This window comes from Rattus rattus, chromosome 2 (genome assembly GCF_011064425.1).
Source record: "Rattus rattus isolate New Zealand chromosome 2, Rrattus_CSIRO_v1, whole genome shotgun sequence".
Taxonomy (NCBI): domain Eukaryota; kingdom Metazoa; phylum Chordata; class Mammalia; order Rodentia; family Muridae; genus Rattus; species Rattus rattus.
The window spans coordinates 119,156,821-119,183,454 of NC_046155.1; the positions used below are offsets into that span (position 1 = coordinate 119,156,821).

A 26,634-nucleotide genomic window follows, 5' to 3' on the forward strand; every position below is an offset into this window, starting at 1 on the left:
CAGACAGACAGACAAACTGTGGGAAGCACTAAATGTACTTATCTTATGTGAACGTGGAATCCTGAACTAAGGCTAACGCGAGTGGAATTTCCAGAGGGGAGATCAGAAGCACAGCAGCACAGCTGTGTGCAGACGAGGCAGGAAGACTGCAGGTGGCATAAGCTCTTGATGATGTCACTCGTAAGAGCAAGCCACGAGCCAGGCTGGCGGCATAGCTCAAGGGGTAGCGTGCTCACGGAGGAGCACAGCGAAGGCCCTGGGTTCCATGCCCAGCGCCATATAATCCAATTCTAGCCCTCAGGACTTAGAGGAGAAGGATCAAAAGTTCAAGTTCTCAGTTACAAACCTAGTTCAAGGGCAACCTGGGATGCTTGAGACCCTGTTTCAAAAACAAACAGCAAGGCATGGTGGACAGCACAGCCTCTGGTCTCCCACTCAGAAGTGGAGGCAAGCAGAGCTCTGCTTAGTGAGTTCCAGGCCAGCTAGAGTCACACAGGGAGACCTGGTCTGGAAACAAATAGCATGTGCGTGCATGCGTGCGTGCGTGCATGCGTGCGTGCGTATGTGTGTGAAAGAGATCTAACTACGCAAAGATCATCTTTAGAAATAAAACTCTCCACCAGGAGATAGAGAAACAACAGAGGTAGGGAGAAGGGGGTCACTGTCGTTGCTCATCATAAAGAAACAAAAGTCAAACAACTAAACTCCCCTTGGAGAACCTTCTACGCTGAGAGTTCTGTCTCACTGCTCCTTAATAAAAGTCTATGTTGCTCCATTTTAAAAAGAAAAGCATTAAAGACTGCAGAAATGATTCCATGGTTGAGAGCACTTGTTGCTCTTGCAGAGAACCCGAATTTGGCTCCCAGCTCCTCCTTGGGATGACTCAAAAACACCCATAACTACAGCTCCAGAGAAATTAATGCCTCTGGCTTCCCGAGGCACCTACACTCATGAACATATACCTACAAACATACACAACTAAAAATAATTGTTAAAATCATTTAAAACAAACAAAATGCCTTTAATCCCAGCAGAGGCAGGTAGATCTCTTTGAGTTCAAGACCAACCTGGTCTACAGGTTTGTTACACAGAAAAATTCTGTCTCAAAAAACCAACCAAACAGCCAACCAACGAACCAACCAACCAAACAAACAAACAAAAATTAAACAAGAGTGGTAGTAAATGCCTTTACTCCTAGCACTCTGGAGCAGAGACAGGTGGATCTCTATAACCAAGTCTAGCCTGGAGTGTAGAGGGAGTTCCATGCCAAGTAAGGCTACAGAGGGAGACCCTATCTAAGAATAGAATACAGATTTTTAAATTATATGTAGCCAAAATATAGTAAAATTTAGTTTCTTCACTAAAAGCAGAATTTCGAATGGGTGGTGTGAATATGGGGGAAACATTCATACTTGGTGAATATCAATAGTCCAAATGAAGACTTTTTAACTTTAATGTTCTTTAACAGCCAAGATGTATTTGTACTCAGTTATGTGCATGTGAGTGGAGTGCCCAGGCCGTCCAGAAGAGGGCGTCAGAGTTACAGCAGGTGGGATGCCCAGTGTGCGTGCTGGGGTCTGAACTCGGTGCCCTGTAAGAGCACGCCTGAGCCAGTCTCCACTGAGCCGTCTCCAGCCCTCTTACATACCTTTTCATTTTATATTATGTGCACATGACACATAGGCCACAAAAATTTAATCTAAGATGAAAACTTAAAAATTAATGTTTCGGCTGGGCACGGTGGCACACGCCTTCAATTCCAGCGTTGAGGAGGCAGAGGCAGGTGGACTGCTGTGAGTTTGAAGGCAGCCTGGTCTACATGGTGAATTCCAGGACAACCGGAGTTACACAGTCAGACCCTGTCTCAAAAAAGTAGAAATAAGATAAACTCTTATGTGATAAATGAGGTCTGACTCGAGCCAGAGTCCCCAAATCTCCAGGTTCATCTCTCTGGTCCCTCCACACTCACTCACTGTGCTAACTGTAACTACTCCATGGCTTTTCTCTGCCAGACACACGGACCCTGCTCTTCGCCTACCTGGAAAACCGCTCTCATCCCTGAATATCTCATTCATGGTTCCTCTCTCCTCTGAGGACCTTATACCTTCTCCCAACCCCCTAAAGCATTAGCGACTTCGTATCATATGCACACAGCGAACAGACATCATCATACCCTCATACTTCGTGATGATTATTTATCCTATGTGTGTATTCATTTACTGATCTCTGGGCCCTTCTCTATAATGAGGGCCCAGCACAGGCCTAGGCTAGAGCTAGAGACCAACAAATATATAGTAGATGAATGAATACTTCTCTACATGTCTACAAGGGCTGAGCCTTCCAAACAATAGAGTGTGTGCTCAAACAATATATTTCTGAGATTGGTGTGCAATAGGTATGTGCACAGGTGTGTGTGTGTGTGTGTGTGTGTGTGTGTGTGTGTGTGTGTGTGTCTGCACATGTAGGTAAAGGCCATAAGCCAACTTAGGGTATGGTCCTTCAGGAACTTTCACCTTGATTTTTGAGATAGGGACTTTTACTTGGATCTGGGTCTCATCAATTCAGCTAGGCTGGCTGACTGAACCCCAAGGATCCCCCTTTCTCTGTTTCCCCAACGTTGAGATTACAAGCCTATGACCCTCTGCCCAGCTATTGTAAGCGGCTATTGGGAATTGAGCTAGGGTACTCATATTTGTGCGGCAAGCAATTTAGCAGCTGAGCTATTTCCCCGGTCCCCAAACCCACATTTCTTTAGACAGTTATTATACAAGCTGGGGCTGCAGAGCGGGCTCGGCCGTTTACGGGTGCTTGTTCCTGCAGAGGAACTGGTTTGGTTCCCGACAACTACATTGGCTCACAACTGTCTGCAATGTACTCTTGTGCCCTCTTCTGACTGCATGGTTATCAGGCACACACATGGTGCAACACGAACACGTAAACACTGAATCTATTTTTTGATTACACACAGCAAGCCCAGGCGGAATCACACAAGCTTCCCCGTCACAAACAACATCGGCAGGTCTTACTTTCATCCTGTCTTCCCTTCCTGCTTAAATCCTCAGAGAATAAGGGTCCACTCAGTCTCCAGGCCTCTCTGCTGCAGTCTTTTCTTCCTTGTGACTCTTTCACTCTGTCTGTCTGTCTTTTTTTCTTTCTTTCTTATTCCCATGATCTCTCCATCTTCAGTGAGCCCAGCCCCGGTATCTGCCATGAGCCCCCTGGGACTGCTACCTGACTTTTCTGTTGTTTTTCACCAAACTGCCCTCTACTGTGACAATAACACAGCTTTATCCTGTTCTTGTCCAGGTACACAGGTCATCATCCTTGCCATCAGACGAGAAAGATGATTTCTCACTCTTTGGAGTATTCTAGACCTCCTCCTCTTCCTTCGGCCGTTTTTGGGGGGAAAGTGTTAGAACTGTTGGAACCAGTATTTTTCCCCAGCAAACATTCCTCTTTCTCCGATGAAAAAAGAAAGAAACATAAGTTCCTGTTGGTCTCCTAGCTTCTTGCAAATCTGTGTCTTCTTGTAGATCGTGGCAAGCTTTAAACTTTCTTTTTCTTTATCATAACAAGATATCCTTGTGACCTTTCTATAACAAGGCGATTTTATCTTGCGCTTCCCTTTCTAGTCAATCATGTCTACCTCTTGCTTCTGTTTGCTGCACAGACAGAAATTCCAGCCTTGTTTTGAGTACACTGGCATCAGAGACGTCTGGCCCAGAATAACAGAGATGGTCTGACAGACGCGTGTTTCTAGAAAGCTGACAGACTGGCAGCTGAATGGCACTTGTCAGTGGCAGTTATAACTTTTTTAACTGAAAATAATGACTGGAATTACGCTCTCTTGTGTATATATTTCTGTAAATCTCATCCAATGACTTTAATCCCCGGCTGAGCATTAAACGTTTTTCTTCTTACACCTCTTTTCCCCTAAACATTGGCAATTCTCAAGAGGACGGTGACAGAATAATCTTGCTCTTTGCTTGTTTTTTCTTTTTAAATCACAGTACCACTTAGTCCAAAATGGCCTTGAACTCACATGTAGACCAGGCTAGCCTCAAATTCACCATACTCAGCCAAGATGTATTTTATATTTCCTCACATATAATGTCTACATGTGCGTGTTATTTATCTAGGTGGTGCAGACCTTTGATCCCAGCATTCAGGAGACAGGCAGGTGGATTTCTGAGGTTTTTGTTTTTTGTTTGTTTGTTTGTTTTTAATGTACATTATGGATGTCTGAGGGAGGATGTCAGATCCTGGAGTTACAGACAGTTGTAAGCTGCCACATGGGTGCTGGGAATTGAACCCCTGGAAGAGCAGTCAGTGTTCGTAACTGCTGAGCCATCTCTCTCCAGTCCCTGACTTCTGTGCTTTAAGCCAGCCTGGTCTACAGAATGAGTTCCAGGATATTCAGAGCTACATAGTGAGACCCTGTCTGAAAAAAACAAAAACAAAAACAAACAAAAAAGGACCTAGGTATTAGAATCATCTGATGTGAACACACAGGCACACTGGCTAGGAGGAGGGAAAGTTTCCAGAGGTTGGAGATGTGGTTTGTGATAGACGTGACCCTGGATCCCCTAGAATGGGAGTTAAAGGCAGTTCTGAGCTGGGTGCTGGAAACCAAATTTAGGTCCTCTAGAAGAGCAGCAAGAACTCTTAACTACTAAGCCATCTCGATAGCCTTCAAATGCTGATATTTCTGACTTAGGAAGCTATCTTTTTGATTGTGTTCAAGCCGTAAGTTCCACTCAAGCCTCTGACGTTGTAGTTTTGTGTAGGCTCATTTTTAAGGCGTTTCCTGAAGAATTTGGGTCTGTCTTTTGCGCGTACCACTCAAGTGTAGCCTGAGAGTGGAATGATGGTCCCAGCTACATCCTCTCAAACAGATGTGCAGTGTTTGCGAAGTCTGGTCACTCATGAGTCTCAGCGGTCCTTCCCTGAGCCACTCCCTCTTCATGACCTCCCCAGACCTTCTACAGGTCTCTGGGATTTCACTACCCAGCTGTGCTGTATAATTCCACTCAGGAGCCTTGCCTTGGACAAAGAAGAGACCCGAAGGAAAACCAACAAAAACCCTCCTCAGAGCTTCATGCCATGGTCTCAGAACTACAGTCCTGTGCATACAGAGAACATTTTCCTCCCTCAAGGTTCTAGACATCTGGCTTCTGCCACTATGTCACCATGGTCACAAGGGAGATCTAGCAGCAAGTCTGACCCAGAGGGCCATGTCCTCAGTTGGCAGCCAGATCTAACCAGTAAGACAGCCAAAGTGGCAGACGCCAGCAGGTCAGAGGTTGCACACTTGACACAGGCCCTCAGCCATTACCTCACTCCCCAGTAGCATGACACAGAGGTCTCAGTGCTAGGACAGGGGTCAGTATGAACGGCGAAAGCACACCCTAGAACATAAAGAGAGTTAGCACAGGGAGAGAAAGTCTCAGCCCAGCCTCTGCTCTCAACATCAGGCCGGGGAGTGAGACAGGGCTGAGGAGAAAACTGCTCCCGGAGCTGCCTGACTTCTAACACAGTGTTTTCCCATGAGAGCCTTTTCTTTCCCCCTTAGACCCCGATCTCACAGCAGAGAAGAGTCGTAGCCGGTGCCTTTGTATTCACTTTGTAGCTTCCATTCCAGCCTCTGAGGTCGTAGTTCCCTGTTGGCTCATTTTTTTCAAGGCCTTTCTAGGGGCATTTGGGTTTTCTTTTTTGAGATGGTGTCTTGGGGTTGAGGATTTAGCTCAGTGGTAGAGCGCTTGCCTAGCAAGCGCAAGGCCCTGGGTTCGGTCCCCAGCTCCGAAAAAAAGAAAAAAAAAGAAAAAAGAGATGGTGTCTTATGCCTCCGAAGTGAAGGATGGCCTGAACTTCTGATCCTCCAGCTTCTACCTGCAGAGAGCTAGGATTATAGGATTAGCCACCACACCCAGTTTCTGTGGTATTGAGAATCCCACCCAGGCCTTCCTGTGTCCTGGGCAGGACAGGGCCTCTACCAACTGAGTCACATCTCAGCCCTGTGCCACTGTTTATCATAACCAGTTCTTTGTGGGGCTTTCTCACCTCACCCTTTACCTTCTGGAACTCAGAAAGTATTTTAGTTTTACTACTTCCCTTAGATTGGTGCTAAATATTATTATGAAATGCTTTTATGAAATCCAAAAAAAAAGGAAAGAAAAAAAATTTGAAAAGAAAAAAAAAAAAAAAAAAACCAGGCATCATAAGCACTCACACAATCCCACCCAGCATCTGGGAAGCTGAGACAAGAGGATTGCAGCAAGTTAGAGTCCCCGGGGCTCTGGGAGTCCCCGCTCCACCTCCTTAGTACTTGAGCACAGGTGGGCAGTGTGTCTGCCCTGCATCACATGAGCACCGTGGAGCCAACTCAGGTCCTCACACCAGCACAGCAAAGTTCTTTACCCACGGAGCCATCTCTCCAGCCTCTGGCCTCACCACTCTTGATTTCAGTCTCCTCCCAGAGCCTGACCCTCTAACTTCCCACTTTGTTCGCTCTCCAATGCTTTTAAGAAGACACTTGTCATATTTTGCTCTGATGTCTCAGTTGTCTCCTCCTTGGCCTCATCTAAACCTTAACACTGTAGGGGCACAGAGTACAAGACGTAGGAGGGAAGGGAGCATGGAGGAGCTCCTGGTGCTCTGTGGCTTTGTGAGCATGGTGGTAGGGCCAGGCAGCCCTGCAGCCCTCGTCCAGCCCACCTGACCTGTCACCCTAGCTTCACTCTGCTCCTCCTAAAATGGAGCCCTCCTTCCTTGCATCTGGTTTCTTTGTATCTGAAGCTGTTATGGGTGTTGTTTTCCATTTCAAATAATTCCATTCAGTATTTTCCTCTAACGCTGTATCGCTAGTTACAAATCCACAGGGCTAAACAAGTGTAGCCTCTTCTCAGATGTCTCTCCCATTGAAATCTGAGATGGCAGCTCTCCTGCTCATCCGCTGAATCGTCTTTGCACTTATCGTCAGGGCCAGTGTGAACCATCCCTTGCTTCAGTAGAAATCTCCCTGGCTCCACCACGCCTCAGGAGACCCATTCCTTCACACCCCGGACGACACGGCCCCAACGTGAGGCAGGAGTTCCACTCCTTGGGATGGGTGACCATTCCTCAAGACCTACAGGGTTTATCAGGAGATCAGCTCAGAGGACCAGAGAGATGACTGAGCAGTTAAGGGCACTTCAGTTCCCAGCACCCACGTGGTGGCTCACAGCCTCTGTAATCCCAGGTCCCTGGGATCCTAAGGAAAAATATATATATAAATATATTCTTTTTAATTTTTAAAGAGAGGAGAGACATGCTCAGGTCTCTCACACCTGTGCAGGTGGAGGAAGTGCTTAAAATGTTCTTGCTATGGAATTAAAGAGATAATCATGTGGAATTTTATTAAACCATGGAAAAATACTCATGAAATATATGCATATATGTGTATATATACATACATATACATATATATACAAACATATATATATATGTATATATATATATATATGCAGTAAGATGGCTGAGCAGATAGAAGAGCCTGGTGTGCAAGTTTGATGACCTGAGTTCCCACAGTGAGAGGAGAAAACCAACTCCTGAAGCTGTCCTCTGTCCTATACACACACTATGATATGGACTACTCTACACACACACACACACACACACACACACACACACACACACACACAATAACAATAATAACAATAATAATAGTATTAGTGGTGGCAAATGGAAATAAAGAGCTAGAGAGACAGCTCGATGATTAAAGATACTGCTTTGTTTTTGATTTTTGAGACCGGGTCTCTCTCACTTCGTAGTCCTGGCTAGCCTCCAACTCACAGAGGTCCACCTGCCTGTCTCCCAAGTACTGAGATCAAAGGTGTTCAACGCCACACCTAGCAAGCTTGCTGCTCTTGCAGAAGACCTGGACTTGGGTTTCAGAACCATGTGGTGACTCAGAACCGGCCATAACTCTAGTTCAGGGATCTGATGTTCCCTCCTTGGGACCCACACAGCAGGAAAGAATCAACTCCTGTAAGTTGACCCCTCACCTCCACACACACTTGGTGACAAACCCATTACACACACATGCATACTCACACCCACGCATACATGTATATGCACACAAAGAAATAAAATACATATCTATCTACATCTTGAATGTATTTTTCATACCAATATTTAATTTTTTTATCAAAAAAAATATAGACATAAAATAAAAGCCCGACAGGGTTCTGTCAGAAGTAGAAGCAGACGCAGCTTCTGCGGAGCCTGGGCTGCCTGCAGCACTCCCACCCCAGGGAGGGGTGAACTGGCACATCCACCCCAGGTCTACCAGGAGGGCAGGCACCTGGGTGTGGGGTTTCCACTGTTGAGGGCAGAGAAGCCAGCTTCACACACACACTTGGCAGCTAGCCTGATTGATCACTTCCTAAACGATCTCCCTCGGGGCCTCCAAAGGCCATTTCTCTGGAAGGCTGTTGTGCAGCCTGTGACGGTTGGGGGATGTAGAGTAGCCCTAGCAAGACTGATGGCACCAGGAACTGAAATCAAGGTAGGCAAAGCAGTGAACAGATACAGAGCGTGGTGTGGAGTTTGAGATCGGTCCCTCTCCAAAGCCCTCTGATGTACTCTTCCCACAGCCTAACCTAACACCCACTGAAATAAAACCACAGCCCAGTCACCCCTGAGCCCAGGGCCTCTTTCTTCCCTCTTGAAGGCTTTCTTTGTGGGAAAGTCCATCTTCATTGTCTGACAAACTCCCTCCTCACCATCTTGCCCTAAGTTGCTGAATCGATGGTCCCTGGTGTTTCCCTCCCCTGTTCCATCCGTCTGTCTTTCCTGTATGCCTGTGAAACACTCCTTTCCCATGGAAAACCTCAGCTCATGGAGGGAGCCAGGACTCCAGGCTTCCTCTATCCTGAGAAAGTGTCTCAGTTTAGCTTCTGCGCAAGTTAGAGGCTATCACCACTACATCTGTCAGAGAGAAATATGGACAGAGCACAGTGAAACTGGAATTTTTGATAACCAGTAAGATATCCTTACAATAAATATGCTCCGCTTATCTTATCGCGCCCCCACACATCAGAATACTGTCTTCCCTCTCCCTGACCCGTATGTTTTGTAAGGCCAAGGATATGTTTTGTAGAGCGAGGCATGGTGTGGCAGGAGGGGGCACCTTCGTCGCCCATGCTGAGTAGCCACAGAGTAGAATAGAACTCTACTCTAGTACAGAACGTAGTTTATTTGGGGGCTAGGAAGGGGGTTGAGAAGGGAGTAGAGGCAGAGAAAGAGAGGGGACAGAGGAGAGAGTGTGGGTGAGAAAAAATGAAGAGGCCAGCAGGGAACACATGGAGAGAGGAAAGAGGGAGGAGGAAAGAGAGAGAGAGGGAGAAAGGGTCAGAGAGAGAGAGAGGGAGAGGCCAAACAGCCCTCTTCATTGCAAGCCTGGCTGTTGCCAGGTAACTGTTGGGCAGAGCCTAGAAGGACTGCTAATAATAATAAAGGTGGAACACTTTAACCCTAGGGGAATCTTCCCTCCCTCCACCCTGGAGCATGAAACCCCAGCCACCTCTCATCCTCTGCACCCTGACCCTGAAGCTCCGCACTGCTGACCCCATCTGCCTCAGCCTCCTTCACACCAAGCACATTCTCCTCTTGGCTACCTGTTCCCTGGAAACGAAGGGCTCCTGTTCCCAGCTTTCTCCCACCTGCCGCCTGAGTACGCCGCATGCCGCCCCACTGAGTCACATACACCTCTCGTGCCTGCCAAGCGCACAGCTCTTGCAGTGGTCTGCACAGTGGGTATGGATTACTATTTGGACTATTACTACCAGCCTGAGATCACACCTTGCTAAGATATGCCAGATCCCAAAACCTTAAGTAAAACCAGAGTAAACCAGTACTTCTTAGACATTCGGTTTGGGGAGTCCTGGGGGTGGTTTTGTTTTGAAACGAGGTCTTGCTATGCGTCCTAGGCCTTGACTCACTCTTCTAGACTAAGTCTCCCAAGGGCTTGGATTATAATGTACAGTATTTTTAGTTTTTCTGGTTTTTCAAGACAGGGGTTTTCTGTATAGCCCTAGCTGTCCTGGAACTCAGCGATCCACCTGCCTCTGCCTCCCAAGTGCTGGGATTAAAGGCGGTGTCACCGCTGCCCTGCCAACACAAACAACATTTTCAAGTCTTGTAGCTTTGCGTACACTGCTGCATACTTCAGAGCACTCCCGTCTCCTTCATGAAGCACTGAAGCTTCAACGTGGCTACTTATCCCTCTTCCTCCTCCCAGAGAACAGTATCTTCCCCCTCTTCCCTCGGTCAGGAATCTCTCTATTCTCTCAGACAGAAAGTGACACAGTTGGGCTATGCTGCCTGGATGCTCCTATGTGGAATACAGCCATGCCTGCGGCCCCTTGCTCCTGGCTGGTACTTCGTCCTTTCCCCACCCCTTCTATAAATAGCCCACCACTCACTAGATGCCAAGGCCTCAAAGCAAGGGTTTCCATGAGGTCAGCTTCCCAGAGCAGCCTCTAAGCACTCAATAGCCACACTTACCTCTCCTGGAGTCTTGTGGCCCGTTTGTCCTTGCAAGGGGCTCTCTCGGGTGCCATGTCTCCGCCGGGCAGGGGGTGTTGGGACCTGGGCAGAGGCTGGCGGTGAGGCCTTCCCTAAGCTCTGGGCCACAGATTCTGGAGTCTGACTTGAGGAAGAGGTGGTAGTTGACTCCACTTTGGATTTAGGAGGGGCAAATCTCTTCCTGTTCAAAGGTTTAATAGGCGGGGGCACCGTGGAAGACGTGGGCTGGCCAGAGACCATAGGTACCTTCTCCCCTCTAGCCTTGACAGGTACCTTCCCTGAAGGACTTTCTCCAGCTACTCTGGTACTTGGAGGTGGAGGTTTTTCCTCTTCCTGAGACCTGCCTGCCCGGGTGCTCTCCATGAACATGTCCTTCAGGGAGAAATACACCTGCTCTGAGCTGAGGCTTGGAACAGGGGCGGGTGCAGGGACTGGGACAGGAGTGGGGGCCGAGGCGGGGGCCGGGGCTGGGGCCGGGGCCGGGACATCCTGGACCTTGTCTTGAGTACCCAGAACAGAGGCTGTCTTCCTGGTGCTTTCTATCCCAGAAGGCCCAGGCCCCCGTGCTACCCTGTCTCTGGTCTGGTTCTGAGTTGGCTGCACATCCCTGGACTTCTTCTCCCTTCTACTGGAATTGGGTTTGTCTGAGCTGGGGATGCCATTTTCTGAAGAGCACTGGCTCCCTTCTGCCTTCCCTAACCCTGGCTTCTGCCCTGCTGGTTTAGATTCCTCATCCTTCCTTTTCTTCTTAGCCCCAGACTCCTTTGGAGGGGTGTTCTGAGGCCCCAGTTCCATGACCTCACAGATGTAGGTCAGCAGGCCGTGCTCTCCGTCCTCCCCGTTCTCTGGGGCAGGCTCCCCATTGGTGGGTGCCTCACCAGGAGCGAAACTGTTGATCATCCCCAAACCTGGGTGCTGGGCGGACTCAGCCTCTCCCTCCTGCCAAGCTGCTGAGGGCCCTTCCTCCGTTCCCCTGAGTGGCGCCGGGAGGACTGCCTCTTCCGCTCCACTCAGTCGGCGCTTTCTTTGGAAGCGGTCGGGGCTGATCTTGCGAAGTGTGTCAGCCTCCCCTGAAGCCTCTTTCCCGTGCTTCCAGCTCTGCTCAATCTCCCTCATCTTGGCCGCAGCCTTACGCTTCAACTTGGCGAACCAGCGCTGGTGAATCTTGTACTCCGTCATAGTGCCCACCTCTAGGACCCCTGAGCAGGACACGATGCCCTTGGTGTTCCGGGCAGAGGCCTGGTAGATGGCAGCATCTTCTTCCCGACACCTAGAGGTAGGAGCATGAGGCGCCATCTCTCCCGGGCCCTGGGAGGTGAGAGCCCTCCTCCCCACAGCCAGAGTCCCTGGCACTAACAACAGGCTCCCTCCCAATCCAAGTCCTGCCCTACCTTAGGCATCATGGATTTCCTCAGTTACAACGGAGGAAACTGAGGCCCACAAGAGGGTGGCAGCTGACCAAGGTCATGCTGTCCCAAGAGGGATTAGACTCGGGGCCCAGAAGAGCTCCCTTCAGAAGCAGGTGACCACCACAGCCCCAGGAGTAGTAATGACGGCACTGTTGCTTTTCCTGGCTGCTGACCTCATGGAAAAGGTTTCTGAGGGTCAGGGCCTCCTCTGGTTGCACTCATTTGTGGCTGTCAGCAGCACGTCTGCCCTGGCCTAGGGAGATCCCAGACACTGGCAGAAAGCACAGTCCGCCAGGTAGATCACCTCAGTAGCAGAGCCCTGCCCTCTAACTCCAGAGAGCGCCTGGGCATCTGCCCCCAGCTGACTCCGTGTCTGATGGCAGGATCCAGCGCAGGGCCCTCAGGAGGGCAGAGAGCCACGCAGGCCCCTCTCCCTCACCTGTACAGCTGCAGGGTGTGCCGGTTGCCTTGGTGAGTGATCTCGTATTTTGGCAAGCCACAGTAACGGTCCAGTTCTATGTCATCCTTGTACCAGGTCACCTCTGGCTCTGGGTATCCTGACAACAAAGCAAGAGATGGAACAGCAAGTGAGATCCAAAGCGATGGGAGGAGACACAGAGAGGTAAGGGCTTCCAGCTCCCTGAAGAGGCCAGACAGTGCCAGCGCCCAGGCCTGGTCACAGCTCAGCTTCAGAAAGAAGGATCTGTCAAAGCAGAAAGCATTTCCCCTTCTGACTGGAAGGAAGAGAACGGGTGTGTGTGTGTGTGTGTGTGTGTGTGTGTGTGTGTGTGTGTGTGTGTTTCGGTCTTAGCTTTCTAGTAGAAGAGAGTAAGGAATTATCAGCAATTACTAACTGGAAATAAGCATCCTTCGACAGCGCCCTGTTCAGTACCCTCAAGTATAGAAAAAATATAGAAAGGACTCTGCCTCATAGTCCTCCTCTGCAAACCCCACCAATACCATCACTTCTGTGACCCCTCCTTTCATTCCAAGTTCCTAAGCTGCATCCTTTGACAATGTAACTAAAACACCCATCCATCCACCCATCCATCCATCCATCCACCCATCCATCCATCCATCCATCCATCCCCATCCATCCACCCATCCATCCACCCATCCACCCATCCATCCACCCATCCATCCATCCATCCATCCACCCATCCATCCACCCACCCATCCATCCATCCATCCATCCATCCATCCATCCACCCACCCATCCATCCATCCATCCATCCATCCATCCACCCATCCATCCATCCATCCATCCATCCATCCACCCATCCACCCATCCATCCATCCATCCATCCATCCACCCATCCATCCATCCATCCATCCATCCATCCATCCATCCATCCATCCAGTCACCTTTTTTTGTTTGAGACAGGGTTTCTCTGTGTAGCCCTGGCTGTCCTGGAACTTGTCACTCTGTAGACGAGGCTGTCCTTGAACACACAGAGATCCATCTGACTCTGCCTCCAGAGTGCTGGGATTAAAAGCAGGCACCACCACCACGCAGCCATCCACTCGTTTTTGACCCACCTATCCATCCATTCACACCCACCCACCCAGTCACTGTAATGAGGCTAACTAAAGAATCTACCAGTCTCTTCCTTGGGGATTCCCTGACGACTCATGGAGCAGAGCTCCTAACTACATAGTCTCGTGCCTCTTGCTTCCCTGATTGACCCATTGATGAGACAACTAATCTAATCTAATCACTGTGTCTAGAAATGTACTTTTTATTTTTATATGTCTGTGGAGTATGCATGTATGCACATATGTGTGCAAGAGTAGGTGTGCATGCATGTGAAGCCCAGAGGTGAACATTTGTCTTCCTCTAACCCTTCCCATATACTCACCAACACTCAAACTCACCAACACTCAAACTCATCAACACTCAAACTCACCAACACTCAAACTCACCAACACTCAAACTCACCAACACTCAACCTCACCAACACTCAAACTCACCAACACTCAAACTCACCAACACTCAAACTCACCAACACTCAAACTCAACACTCAAACTCATCAACACTCAAACTCACCAACACTCAAACTCATCAACACTCAAACTCACCAACACTCAAACTCACCAACACTCAAACTCCCCGCTCCATTTTATGTAGATTCTCTCACTGGATAGGGGTTTCCCCTAAGGTCCTCTATCTCTGCCTCCCTCCTGCCTCTCCCTCCAGGTTTTTACACTGGGGACCAGACTCAGCTCTTCATGCTTGCAGGGAAAGCACTTTATCGGCTGAGCCATTCCTCTACACCTGGAAATATAGTTCTGAAGGGTAGGTAAGAGCCCTGTTCTGACACATGACCTAAGAGGTAGATGATGCTTGCTCCCAGGGAGAGATAGGTAAAGAAGCTGACGGGAGTCAGCATGTAGCCAACAGACTTCCAAATCCTGCTTCTAAGCCTGGTTCACAACTATAGTTTCAGGCTAGCCTTGGCTACAGAATGAGAGGCTACCCTGTCTCAGAGGAAAATATAAAGAAAGAAGATAAAGAGCAAAGAAGAGAGATATTTTATTTATTCACTCATATATTTATTTATTCGTTTATTGGTTTCTTTGAAACTGGGTTTCTCTGCGTAGCCCTGGCTGTCCTGGAACTTACTTTGTAGACCAGGCTGACTTCAAACTCACCTGTCTCTGCCTCCATCCCTGTTATTATTATTTTTGAGACAGGGTCTTTCTATGTAGGCCTTACTGTGCTGGAACCATGTAGCCCAGGCTGTCCTCGAGCACATAGAGACCTGCCTGCCTCTGCCTCTGAGTGCTGGGATAAAGATGTGACCACTGCACCTGAGCCTGTAGAAACCGTTTGTGGAGACGTCTCCCTCAGTCTTCCAGCTCTGCTCCTGCTTCCTCTGCGGCACCAGAACTGTTCACGAAGGTCACCTGTGACTCGCACATCCTCGCACATCGCTAAATCGATGGTCCATTCTTAGGCCTGACTGCTCATTTCCTAGACTGGCTCTAGCTGATCAAGGAGCAGCAAGGACCCTGCTGTTGTGATCTCTGGCCCAGCCCTCTCCTCTCTCCTGACCTGCACATTGACTTCATATCTGCACTGGAAGGCCTAACAAGCAACAGACAACCGACTCCTTATCCTTATCCCAAGCCGACTGACACGCAGCTCAGTAAGTGGATAATCCCCCCAGTGTGGTTCAGGCCAAAGCACCGAGCCCGTTTACCTTTCTTCTCACACCCACTCTGTCAGACAGACCTACAGGCTCTCCCTTAAGAACAGATCCAGAATCTGACCATTTCCTGTCACGGCCTAGTCCCCATCACCTTCATCCCCCACTTGGGTCGCAGGGAGACCTTCCCCACTGGCCTTGCTTCCTCTGCCTCGGCCTCTCTTCGCTGGAAACACAACAATCGGGAGTGGAGCTTCCCTGTCAGTCTACCCTCCCCCACACACAGGCACACGTCGTCTGCACCCTATCACTGCAGTGGCCCGATCCTGTCTCCCTCTCTCCTTTGTGCCTCAGTCTTGCTGGCTCACCCTACCCCAGCACAGGAGGCCACATCCTGCACAGCTCTGCTTCCTGTCTGACTCCTCACAGGGACCTTCTGACACCTGTGAGAGCCTGTGGCTCTCTCCCCCCAGCCTTGCCATCCCTCTTCTTGTTTCTTCCCTCCTAGAACACGTGCCGCGCGACACATCGAGCTTGCTAATTTGTGTGCGCCCTGTCTGTTAAGGAATGCACACTGTGGAACATCAGCTCCATGGCAGAGGGGACTTATCAGTGTTCTACACTGCTGCGTCCCCAGTTCCGAGAATAGAGCCCGGTAATGCAATCCACAATAAATAAATATTCACCGATGAACACATCGACAGTACCAAGAGTCTGGTCCAGAGAAGGAAGCGAGCCTCTTGGCTGGGGATTTGTCTGGGATGGAGGAACACTGAAGACACGGGTGCATCACCTGCACCTCCCCTTCCCCCCACTAATCAGGACGCTGTAAGCTTAGCTCCTTGGCCATCCCTCCTACTAGACCCCAGACCCACGTGGGCAGGAGCCATCCTTTGTTCACTGCCGTATCTCTATCACCTGCACCAGCGTCTGCTCAGTGGTTACTCCATAACATGAGGGAGGAAAGGAGTGAGGCGGGAGGAAACAAACACAAGGTGGTTGGGGAGGGCAAGGCTGACACGGGAACCCCAGCCAAGGCACACAAGGAAGAGCAAAGGGCAAGCTAGGGAACTCAAACACCAGAGGGGAGCAGGGGAGGCAGGGCTACAGCTGGCTCGGCCAGGAACAAACTGGGCCGGGCTGGCTGTAAACCGAGCCCTGTGTTTCCACTGTGCGCTAAAGCCCTTGGTTACATCACTGTGCATGTGGCCAGGGCCAGCGCAGGCGCTCTCACCATCTTGTGGGATGATCTCACCCACCAGGGCCTTGGAGCCCTCTGCCTCATGACCTGCCCGGGACACCCTCAGCCTCCAGCCCAGAGAGGCCGGAGCGGGACAAAGGCATGGTGCAAGGAGGAGAACACTGAGTGGCCTACACAGCTGCAGCCTCCCCCACAGGACCTCCTTGTGGTTCTGCCAATAGTGGGGATCAAGCCGTCAATTCAGGGCTTCACAGCAAGAATGGCTTTGAAAACAAACTTGTTTGGGGAACATGCTGCTTATTTCCTGGATAATGTGAACTATATTATATAAATACTCAAAAGCCAGAGAGAGATAGGTCCTTAACTCAGCACCACACGTACTTCTACACATGTTACACACACACAAAACACACACACACACAGGCATACACACACACAGGTACAGACACACACACATACACACAGGCATACACACACACAGGCACACAGGCACAGGAACACACACACACACACATGCACACACACACAGGCACACAGGCACACACACACACACACACAGGCATACACACACACAGGTACAGACACACACACATACACACAGGCATACACACACACAGGCACACAGGCACACACACACACACACACTGCACACACACACAGGTACTGTCTCTATCTCATAGCCACACACAGGCACACAGGCATACAGGACACACACACACACACACACACACACACACACACACACACACACACCTCTCTGGGAGAGTTCAAAATAGAACCTAGAACCTGGGCCAGTAGCTTTCCCCTGCCCCTTCTCAGCCTACGGTCTGTTTCATAGCTAGCAGGCTCACCTAGGGAGCCCAGATTGGACCCCCACAGTGTCCCAGCCACTCCCAATTTGAAGAAGCTCTGTCAGAGTTTTAAGAGAACTTTCAGATATGGGATTTTCCCTGGTTCCTCTGAGAACTGTGTACCAGAAGCCAAGCTGAGAGACACAGTCTTTGTGCATGTCTTGCCAACCCTCAGAATGCTCCTAAGGATGTAGTTACAATCCCCAGTGCAGGACAATGGAAACCAGCACCCGAGGTTGGGAGCTCTTGCTGTTCTTGCAGAGGACTGGGGTTCGGTTCCCAGGCCCCACCTGGCTGTGGGCAACCACCTGCAGCTCCAGTTCCAGAGACTCTGGCGCCCTCTTGAGGCCTCCTAGGGCACTGGTACACACATGCTATACACACATGCTATACACACATGCTATACACACATGCTATACACGTACTCTGGCGCACAGATACAGAAAAAAATGCTAAAGCCTTTTTTAAGTAAGGAAAATGAAAAGGAGATCGAGGCTCATGAACTAAGACTTCTGCGAAAGTCACCTGGTGAGGGAAGAGAAGGCCTGAGCTCAAATCCCTCTCTGCTATAAAGTGGTCTATGTGATTCCTTCTTCACACAAGAGGAAGCAAACCCCACAGGAGCTAAGGGAATTACTACCCAGGGCCACACGGCTGGCGCAGGACACGGAGACTTCCCTTCTCCAGCATTCTCTCCAAGGAGGATTCTGGGGTCAATGTATAATAGTTTGCTCCTAAAAGTTATCATATCAGACTTATTTACCCAAAATAGGATTCTTCCTTCCTTCCTCCCTTCCTCCCTTCCTTCCTTCCTTTCTTTCTTCCTTCTTTCCTTCCTTCCTTTCTTTCATCCTTTCTTTTTTCTTTCTTTCTAGATATGTGGTTCTTACATATCTACCTGCCTACCTTAGATGCTTTCTTCCTCTACCTCAACGTGTGAGTAAGCACATATGTGCACACACACACACACACACACACACAGAATGTACCTCAGAGCTGAGGAGAGTAAAGGAGAGAGGCCACCACACTGGGCAGAGATAAGCAGTCTCACCCAGTAGCATTCCAGCCAAAAGAGGCCTGCAGGAGCCAGGAGTCAGATTGCCCAGCCATGGCCCACTGTCTCCATTCTCCCACTCTGAGTGAAAAGAAGTCTGCAGGTCTTGTGCTCCTGCTCTAGGTCCGCAGGGGTTTCCCTCCTGGAACAGCCAGTTCCCTGCTTCTCTGCCACAGCTGAATCTTCCTCTCCAGGACAAGGTTCCAACCAGCGGGAAAGCATCATCCTCAACCTGGCAAATTCCCAGAGTCAGGGCTGACACGTACTACCTTTGTTGGGGGAAGACTGCTTCTCCCAGAGAGAAAGAGAGACTGATGTGGCCACCCTGCCTCCACTAAGGGTCAACAACAGCCTTACACAGAGGTCAGCCTCAGCCACTGACCAGCCAGGAACACCTCCAGACTGAGACCGAGTGTCTAACGCTGTCTCCACAGTTCTTGGCACCCGCCCCTTCCCTTTCCTCCTTACACGTGGTGATACCATGGCGACCTGTGTCTAATCGGCTACAGAAAACTGAAGGAACTAAGATTTGGGGTCTGTGTGGGATAGGGAGGGGACAGCAGGGACTGAAGACGTGGATATTGTGGTTGTCCAGAGCCCTGACACCTGCACAGGAATGATTGGTAGGTGCTCCTCATGGGAGACCATGGCTGGACATTGTGAGCAGGGATTAAAAACAAACAAACAAACAAAAACAAAAAAGCCCGTTGCTCCTGAGGCCCGTGAGATGGATTTGCTAATAAAAGTGCTTCCTACCCAGCCTACCAACCAGAGTATCATCCCTGGGACTCACATAACAGAAGGACAGAACCAACTCCCAAGTCGTTCTCGACTATGACAAACACGCACGCGCACACACATACACACACACACACACACACACACACACTAAAATACAATGTGATTTAAAAATAATTATTCCTTTGGGCTCAGGGGTTTTAAAACACTCACTGTATGAGCCTAGCACCCTGAGCTCAAACCCTAGAATCCAGGATAAAAGAAGAGAACCGACTCCTGAAAGTTGTCCTCTGACATCCACACATGTGCTTCCGTATGTATGCCCCCATGCTCACACACACATTACACACATACATACACACATATACCGTATATATCATACACATATCACACACATATATGTACTGGCTGGTTATGTGTGTCAACTTGACACAAGCTGGAGTTATCACAGAGAAAGGAGCCTCAGTTGTGGAAATGCCCTCATGAGACCCAGCTGTAAGGCATTTCCTCAACTACTGATCAAGGTGGGAGGACCCAGCCCATTGTGGGCGGTGCCATCTGGCTGGTGGTCTTGGGTTCTATAAGAGAGCAAGCTGAGCCAGCCAGGGGAAGCAAGCCAGTAAGAGACATCCCTCCATGGCCGCTGCATCAGCTCCTACTTCCTGACCTGTGCGAGTTCCAGTCCTGACTTCCTTTGGTGATGAACAGCAATGTGGAAGTGTGAGCTGAATAAACCCTTTCCTTCCCAACTTGCTTCTTGGTCATTATATTTTGTGCAGGAATAGAAACCCTGACTAAGACAACACACACACACACACACACACACACACACACACCACATATATCATATACACACATACACACACATACCATACAGATACCATACCACACATGTGCACACATACACACGCACACATCATAGGCATGCATGCACACACACACATACCTTACCACACACATACCACACCACACACATGCACACACATATCATACACACATATCTCACACACAGAATAATACTAATAATAATTCTTCAATTGCTTCTTTGGGTTGAGTTTGAGGCAGAAAAGGCTTACTCCCATGAGGAGATTGGGAGCATTCAAAAAACGTCCCAAGATTCTGTACACCAAGCTGGTGTCTGGTGAGTCCACATTGATTCTGAGAAGCCATGACACCCAATGCCTGCTCTTCCTGAGGCTCCTCATGCAGCAAACACTGCTGCTGCCCCACCCAAGCTGCTGCTGAGATGAGCCAAGTGGAAAAGATACTAATTTTGTCATGAACATGGTCAGGGGTCATGGAGGTCATGTGGCAAGTGAGTACTGTGGCAGCTCCAGAGAGGCACCAGCCAAGTCCACGTGCACCCTACCCTTACAGATCTCACGGTCCTGGAGAAAGAAATATGGCAAAGTAACTGAGTCACGGAGGAGAGAGCAGGGATTCTCCTGGAAGTGCCGAGGCTGGCCCAGGAGCAGGCTGGGAGAAGAAGGCATCTGCTAGGCAAAGCAGCAGTGACCTCGAGGTAGCAGAACGAACATGCAAAACAAGAGAGAGGGAGATACATGACACCACACACACACACACACACACACACACACACACACACACACACACACACACACACACAGAGGGGGCAGAGGGGAGGGGAGGGGGAGACAGGGAGAACAAGCAGCAAGAGAAATGGAACTTTGTAAAGTCCCAGAACTTTGCAAACAGGAAGTATACCGGCACATAGAAAGGGAAGCTCACTCAGAGCCAAGCCTGAGTTAGAAGTGGCAGAAACTGAGAACCAGCCAGAAAACCCCCACAGGGCACAGGATTGGTGACTAGGGGTGGAGGGGGAAGAGGGGCGCTTGAAATGTCTTTAAAACCTCAATGCTGGGCCTGGCGGTGTGTGCACACCTATAATCCCGGCACTCAGAAGCTGGAGCAAGATCTCCAGTTGGAGTCCAGCCCAGGCTAGCTCAAGACCCTGTCCTAAAACAAAAGCAGAACCTCAGAGTGTGTGTGGAGGGGTGCACCTTTAATCTCGACACTCGGGAGGAATTAATAATTGTTAATTACTGTTAATAACAATAATTAATAACCCGGGAGGCAGAGACAGGCAGATCCTTGCGAATGCAAGACCCATCTTGTCTAACAGGTTCAGGTCAGCAGGAGATTCACAGCGAGACCCTGTCTCAAAGAGCAGCAGCAGCGACAAACCAGATAACTCATCCCTCCAATCCCAGATAGGTAGAAGGGATAAACTGCTGTACTTTGATAAATGTCCTTTAGTATAATTTGAAACCTTCACCTACATACATGTATAATTGAATAAAATAAAATTTTATCGTCTTGGAGACAGGGTTTCGTGCATCCCAAGATGGCTTCACAACTGGCTGTGTAACACAGGATGACCGTGAATTTATGATCCTCCTGCCTCCACCCGCAGTGTGTGGGGATCGCAGAAATGCCCTCCACAGGTTTACGCACCGCTAGAGGACAAGCCACAGTCTCGTACGTGCTAGGCAAGGGCTTGACCAACTGAACTACATCCCAGGTCCTGATTCTTTTCAAAGATAACTAAGAACATTCTACATAAAGCGGCTCATGAGAAATCATGGAGTGAAGTTCTTTTCTAAGAAACCATTGGTGCTGCAGCGCAGAAGATGCAGCCAGAGGCAGCGCCACAGAGGCTCAGCCAGGGGCGGTGCTTAAGGAAGAGCAACTCCTCACCCCTTGGGTGACCCGCCTAGCCGATTCCAGCTTCCTCCTCTGCAAGGCTGACCTAACAATAGAACGTCACAGGGGTTTGGAAGAATTCAGTTGCAACACACCGTGTCACACAAAGATAAAGGACACAGGGAAGTCAGTGTCTCTCTAGCAGATTTACTGCTGGTGTCCTGGCAACTGGGACAGCTACCCACAGAATAAATAATCCCAAAGAAGCTGTTTACCTGGCTGGGCTAACCAAGTCCCTTCAGGATCAGGGAGTGTGACATCTGGAAACCACACAAGCCTTTGACTCACTGACAAACAAGCAAACAAACAAACAAACAAAAAACACGAACAAAACGATGTGTTCTTGGAAGCATGGGCCCTTTGAAACGGTGACTGTGCAGCTGAAGGTGAGGCCCTAAGGCACATCAGGATGGGGCAGAGGGCAGCTCTGCTGGGAAGTGTGCGAAAGGGACAGTTCTGGAGCCAGTGTCCCAGCCCTCATAACTTAGTCTCCTTAAGTCCACGGGGCCTCCGACTTAAAGGCCATGAGGGAGCTCAGTGGAAAGCAAACACACAGTCTCGCTTCCAAACAGGAGCAAGGTACCTGCAGGGTGCTGCGTGCTATTCCAATGGCTGTGCAGGTATTAACTCACTCGGCCTCATAATGCAGTGAAGGGGTAGCAACCTGCTTATCACCATATACCAGGAAAGGGGTGGGATGAGGAGTCCAAGACAGGTAGCTTCCAGGGTCTACAGTCGCAGTAACTACACACTACCTCCTCTCAGGCTGCTTACTCCCAAGTCACAAATGGTTCAACTATTCAGTGGGGTGTTTAAAAGATGGCTTCAAAGATCAGTCATCAATACTCTGAGTATACTTGAAGAGGAAGAATCCACAGTTTGGGGGTTCATTGTCTTTATTTTCTGTTTTTTTGAGGGTCTCATGTAGCCTAGGCCTACCTCAAACTCATTATGTAGCTAACAATGACCTTAAATTTCTGATCTTCATGTTCTCCCAAGTGCTGGGATTACAGACCTGTGCCAGGTTCGTGTGATGCTGAGAATAAAAGCCAGGGCTTCACGTATGCTAGGTAGCACTGTACCAACCGACCAACTGAGCCACGATCTCAGCCATAGACACAGGTTTTAAAGAAGAAAGGCAAAGCACACGAGCATGTGCGCGCGCACATACACACACACACACACATCACACACACACTCATGCACTCATGCATGCACACACACACTCACACACTCATGCATGAACACACACACTCACACACTCATGAATGCATGTGCATGCACACATACACACATACACATGCACTCATGAACTCATGCATGCACACACATACTCACACACTCATACATGCAGTGTGCACACACACAGGCACTCATGAGCTCATGCATGCACACATATGCACGCATGCACACATACACACACACACACACACACACACACACACACACACACACGGTTCCAGAAGAAGAAAAAGGGACACCAACCCACACAGAGATTTAAAATGAGGGGGAAAAAAAAGCTAAAGTCAACTGGTGTAGTACACGTAACCCACCTGTCCTCTACGCCTATGCTTAGCCTCCTAAGACCCTGCTCTGTGCAGGAGCCCTGACTGAGACCATATCAATCTCATCATTCATTACCTGTGACAATGCAGGTGAACCTGACATCACTGTCTTCGGACACAGCGCGGGACTTGAGGGTGGTCTCAAACAGCGGCTGGGTCTCCTCTGTAAGCTGAGCAATGATGGAGCAGAAGGTGCTCCTAGGAGAAGCAAAGACCATTTAGAGCCCTCCCTACAAAATACACTCTGGCCTTGCCATGCCAAGTGTGAGTCTTACCACGTTTGCCAGCCACCTGTGGCCAGCGTTCCTGGGCATACCTGAGCAAATCTTTATTCAAGAACGCCTGGGCTTCCTGGCCAGGTTGGGGTGGGCACTAAGGGGCTGAGCGGAATCTCGGCCCAGGGCTATTACAATAGGTAACTGACAATGGGCCAGGCTCCTGGGCAAACCAGAGTACAGTCCTATCCATGCCATCAAACCCTTGCTGGGGGATGGCGGGGAGCTGGCTTCATAGTCCATTTTCACCTCCAGGGAAGCTAGCGTGTAGGAGAGACATACACTAGACATACATACGTGTAGACAGGTCAGGACTCGGAGATGGAGCATGGCGCAGCCACACCCATGAGGGAAAGGCCAGCTAACCCTCAAGGATTTGGAGGTCCTGAAGGCATGGAACCCTATCCTAGAGCTCAGGTTCAGAAGAAAAGTGCCAACACAGGCTGTGGTAGATGAAGAATGAGCTGCCAGTGCCAGGGCCTTGGCCTTGAAGGAGACTCTACGGACCATCAAATGAATTTTGATTCCGCACGGAGTTATAAGCTGGTACTAGCCAGTCAGTGTGGGTCCTCTGCTCCATCTACGGACACCATGTGCTGAACTGAAAACAGACCTGGGAATCGCAGGGCTGCAGAGCCGCAGACTGACTCTGACAAGCCAGAGCTCCCTGTGGTCAAGTCCTTCCTGTAGAATTCAGCTGTATCTACGGGCTTGCGGTGTCTACCCCAGACTCACCAACAGTCCTCAGGGCTTACAGTCCACTCCTTTCTGAGCACAGGAAACAGACCTCGGCACCAAACCCTCCCACGGGCCAGCAAAGACAGTGCATTCCCAGGCGTGAAGCTCAACCACATAGCCAGGTCGTGTGGTGCACAAGCTGTGCCCAGCCCTCCTCCCCTTCCCAGGCACACACTCTGTGAGCAGCGGTTGGGACCGTGAGGGGAAACATCAACAGAAGCAGAAGGAACCGTGGAGGACAAATCGCTCCAAGCTGCCTTCCCTGGGCTTCCGATGACGAGGGAGGACCCCACAGCCATATGTACTTGCCCATGACTCCCCATCAGGTACAGAGGGAGAGGTGAGGGACACAAGCAAACAGTGTATGACCCTACATACTCTGCAGAGAGAAGGCTCCGTGCTCAATGCGTCTTTTCTGGAAACACTACTCTGCACTTGAGAAAGTCTGCATCTCGGGAAGTGTTTTAAATCAAGTAAGACTTTTGCATCGATGGTGTCCAGGAATGCAGGCCCTAGGTACTGAAGAGTTAGCTGAGTCCTCCCTTTAAGGTCCACCCAGGATGGGGAGCTCCCGCTCATGTACCTGAGGACTGGGCCAGGCTTACGAGTTGCATTTGGTGCATCCTCTCGCTGAGAATCAGTGGCTTTCTTTCCCTTTTACGTCATTTAGAAATAGAGAACCTCTTGGTAGCTAGACTATCAGCTCCCTGAACACTCCGATGTAATATCTAGAAATGTTTTTCGTTCTTTTTCTTCAGACAGTGGGTTGATATGTAGTCTAGAACTTGTGATCTATTTGCCTCAGCCTTCCAAGTAACCTGTGCTTTACATCCCTAAAAATGTTTCAAGGGTTCTTTTTTCTTTCTTCCACTTCTTTATTCTTTCTTCTGCTCCCGTTTCCCTCCTCCTCCTCCTCTTCCTCCTCCTCCTCCTCTTCATCTTCCTCCTCTTCTCCTTCCTCCTCTACTTGTTCCTCCTCCAAGACAGGATCTCTCCATGTGGTCCTGGCTATTCCAGAACTCACTCTGTAAACCAGGCTGGCATGGAACTCACAGAGATCCACTTGTCTCTGCCTCCCAAGTGTTGGAATTAAACACATGCACCACTGCACCTGATTTGAAGATGTTTCTTGCTGCTGTCATACTAATAGCAATTTCTGGTTTTGGAGAACTTTCTAGAAAATTCTAAGCTAAATATAGCCAACTGCTGCAAATCCTTATTACATTAAATACATTGTTTTTGTTTGGGTTTTGGTTTGGTTTTTGCTCATCATTTGAAGCAAACTTGGGGTTTTATTTATTAAATGTATTAAATCACTTTGTGTGAGAGAGAGCAAGTGTGTGTGTGTGTGTGTGTGTGTGTGTGTGTGTGTGTGTGTGTGTGTGTGTGTGTGTGTGTAGAGAGAGAGAGAGAGAATGAGACTGTGTGAGGAGGAGGAGGGGTGGGGCCCAAGGAGGCCACAGCACACATGTGGCAGTCGGAGGCAACTTGTGGTGCTCTTTTCCTCACCTTTACATCATCAGTTCTAGAGATTGAGCCCCAGGCTTGAAAGCCATGCGAGAGCCTCGACCCACTGTGGAGTCTTTCTACCTCGTCCTACTCTGGAACCTTTGTTCGTTTGTTGAGACAGGGTCTCAGTGTGTAGCTCGGGCTGCCTGGAATTTTCTATGTAGACCAGGCTGGGTCAGGAAAAGCCACCCTATATTGTCCTGTTCTGTTGACCACCTCGAGGCTTCTGGTTGCCACAGCTTTCTGTCCCTGTCCTCTACTCTGTTGTGAACTCTCCAGGCGCCTGAGAAACCAGGAAATCCACACACATCTGGTAACTAACGGTCTTTACGACCATGACACTTCCAAGTCCTTCCAGTTCCATGATTTGGTATCATGGGCTAATATGCACCTTGAAAGGATCCCAGAATCGGTGGTTTCCATGATGTTAAAGGAGCCTAACCCTGACCTGGTGTGTGCTGCTTGCCTTCCTGTGAATAACCCGCCCCCGGGCCCAGCACTTCCACATCACTCTGAATCGTGTGAGCTAGTCTCCCTTCCTCCCCCACCAAAGCTTCCTCTGTGCTCATCCCCATCAAGGACCAACCACACTAGCTAAGAACTAACTAATCGTGTCTGAAGACATGAGGAATTATTCAGAAACCAGCTGGCTAGTCAGGAATCTTTCTCTGTGTGAAAAATAAACGTAGCCAACTCTCCCCGATCTCCCATTCTGGGATGGGGCCCAACTGGTGAGAAGCAGCCAGGGAATGGTCCGGCTCTGATGCTGATAGTCAGTTCAGCCGGGGCGGGAGAGCGGTCCCTGTCCGCAGGTGAAAGGGCAGCTCCTCCCCCAGCAAACCTTGACCAGAGAC

The 26,634-nt window shown here is 49.6% G+C and overlaps 1 protein-coding gene across 2 annotated transcripts in view; it reads right to left on the reverse strand.

Moving 5' to 3' along the window:
- The window catches only part of Alpk3 (alpha kinase 3), a 48,373-nt gene that overhangs the window by 15,199 nt on the left and 6,540 nt on the right, over positions 1–26,634 (reverse strand). Inside the window, exons 3-6 of one of the 2 annotated variants that reach the window (XM_032895980.1) lie at positions 23,335–23,456; positions 12,415–12,532; positions 11,029–11,836; positions 10,546–10,959 (exon numbers count right to left, since the gene is read on the reverse strand). In XM_032895980.1, coding sequence (XP_032751871.1) covers positions 10,546–10,959; positions 11,029–11,836; positions 12,415–12,532; positions 23,335–23,456 — 1,462 coding nt within the window. Of the gene's footprint in view, positions 1–10,545; positions 11,837–12,414; positions 12,533–23,334; positions 23,457–26,634 lie in introns of both variants that reach the window. The other variant, XM_032895979.1, reaches the window with a different exon arrangement.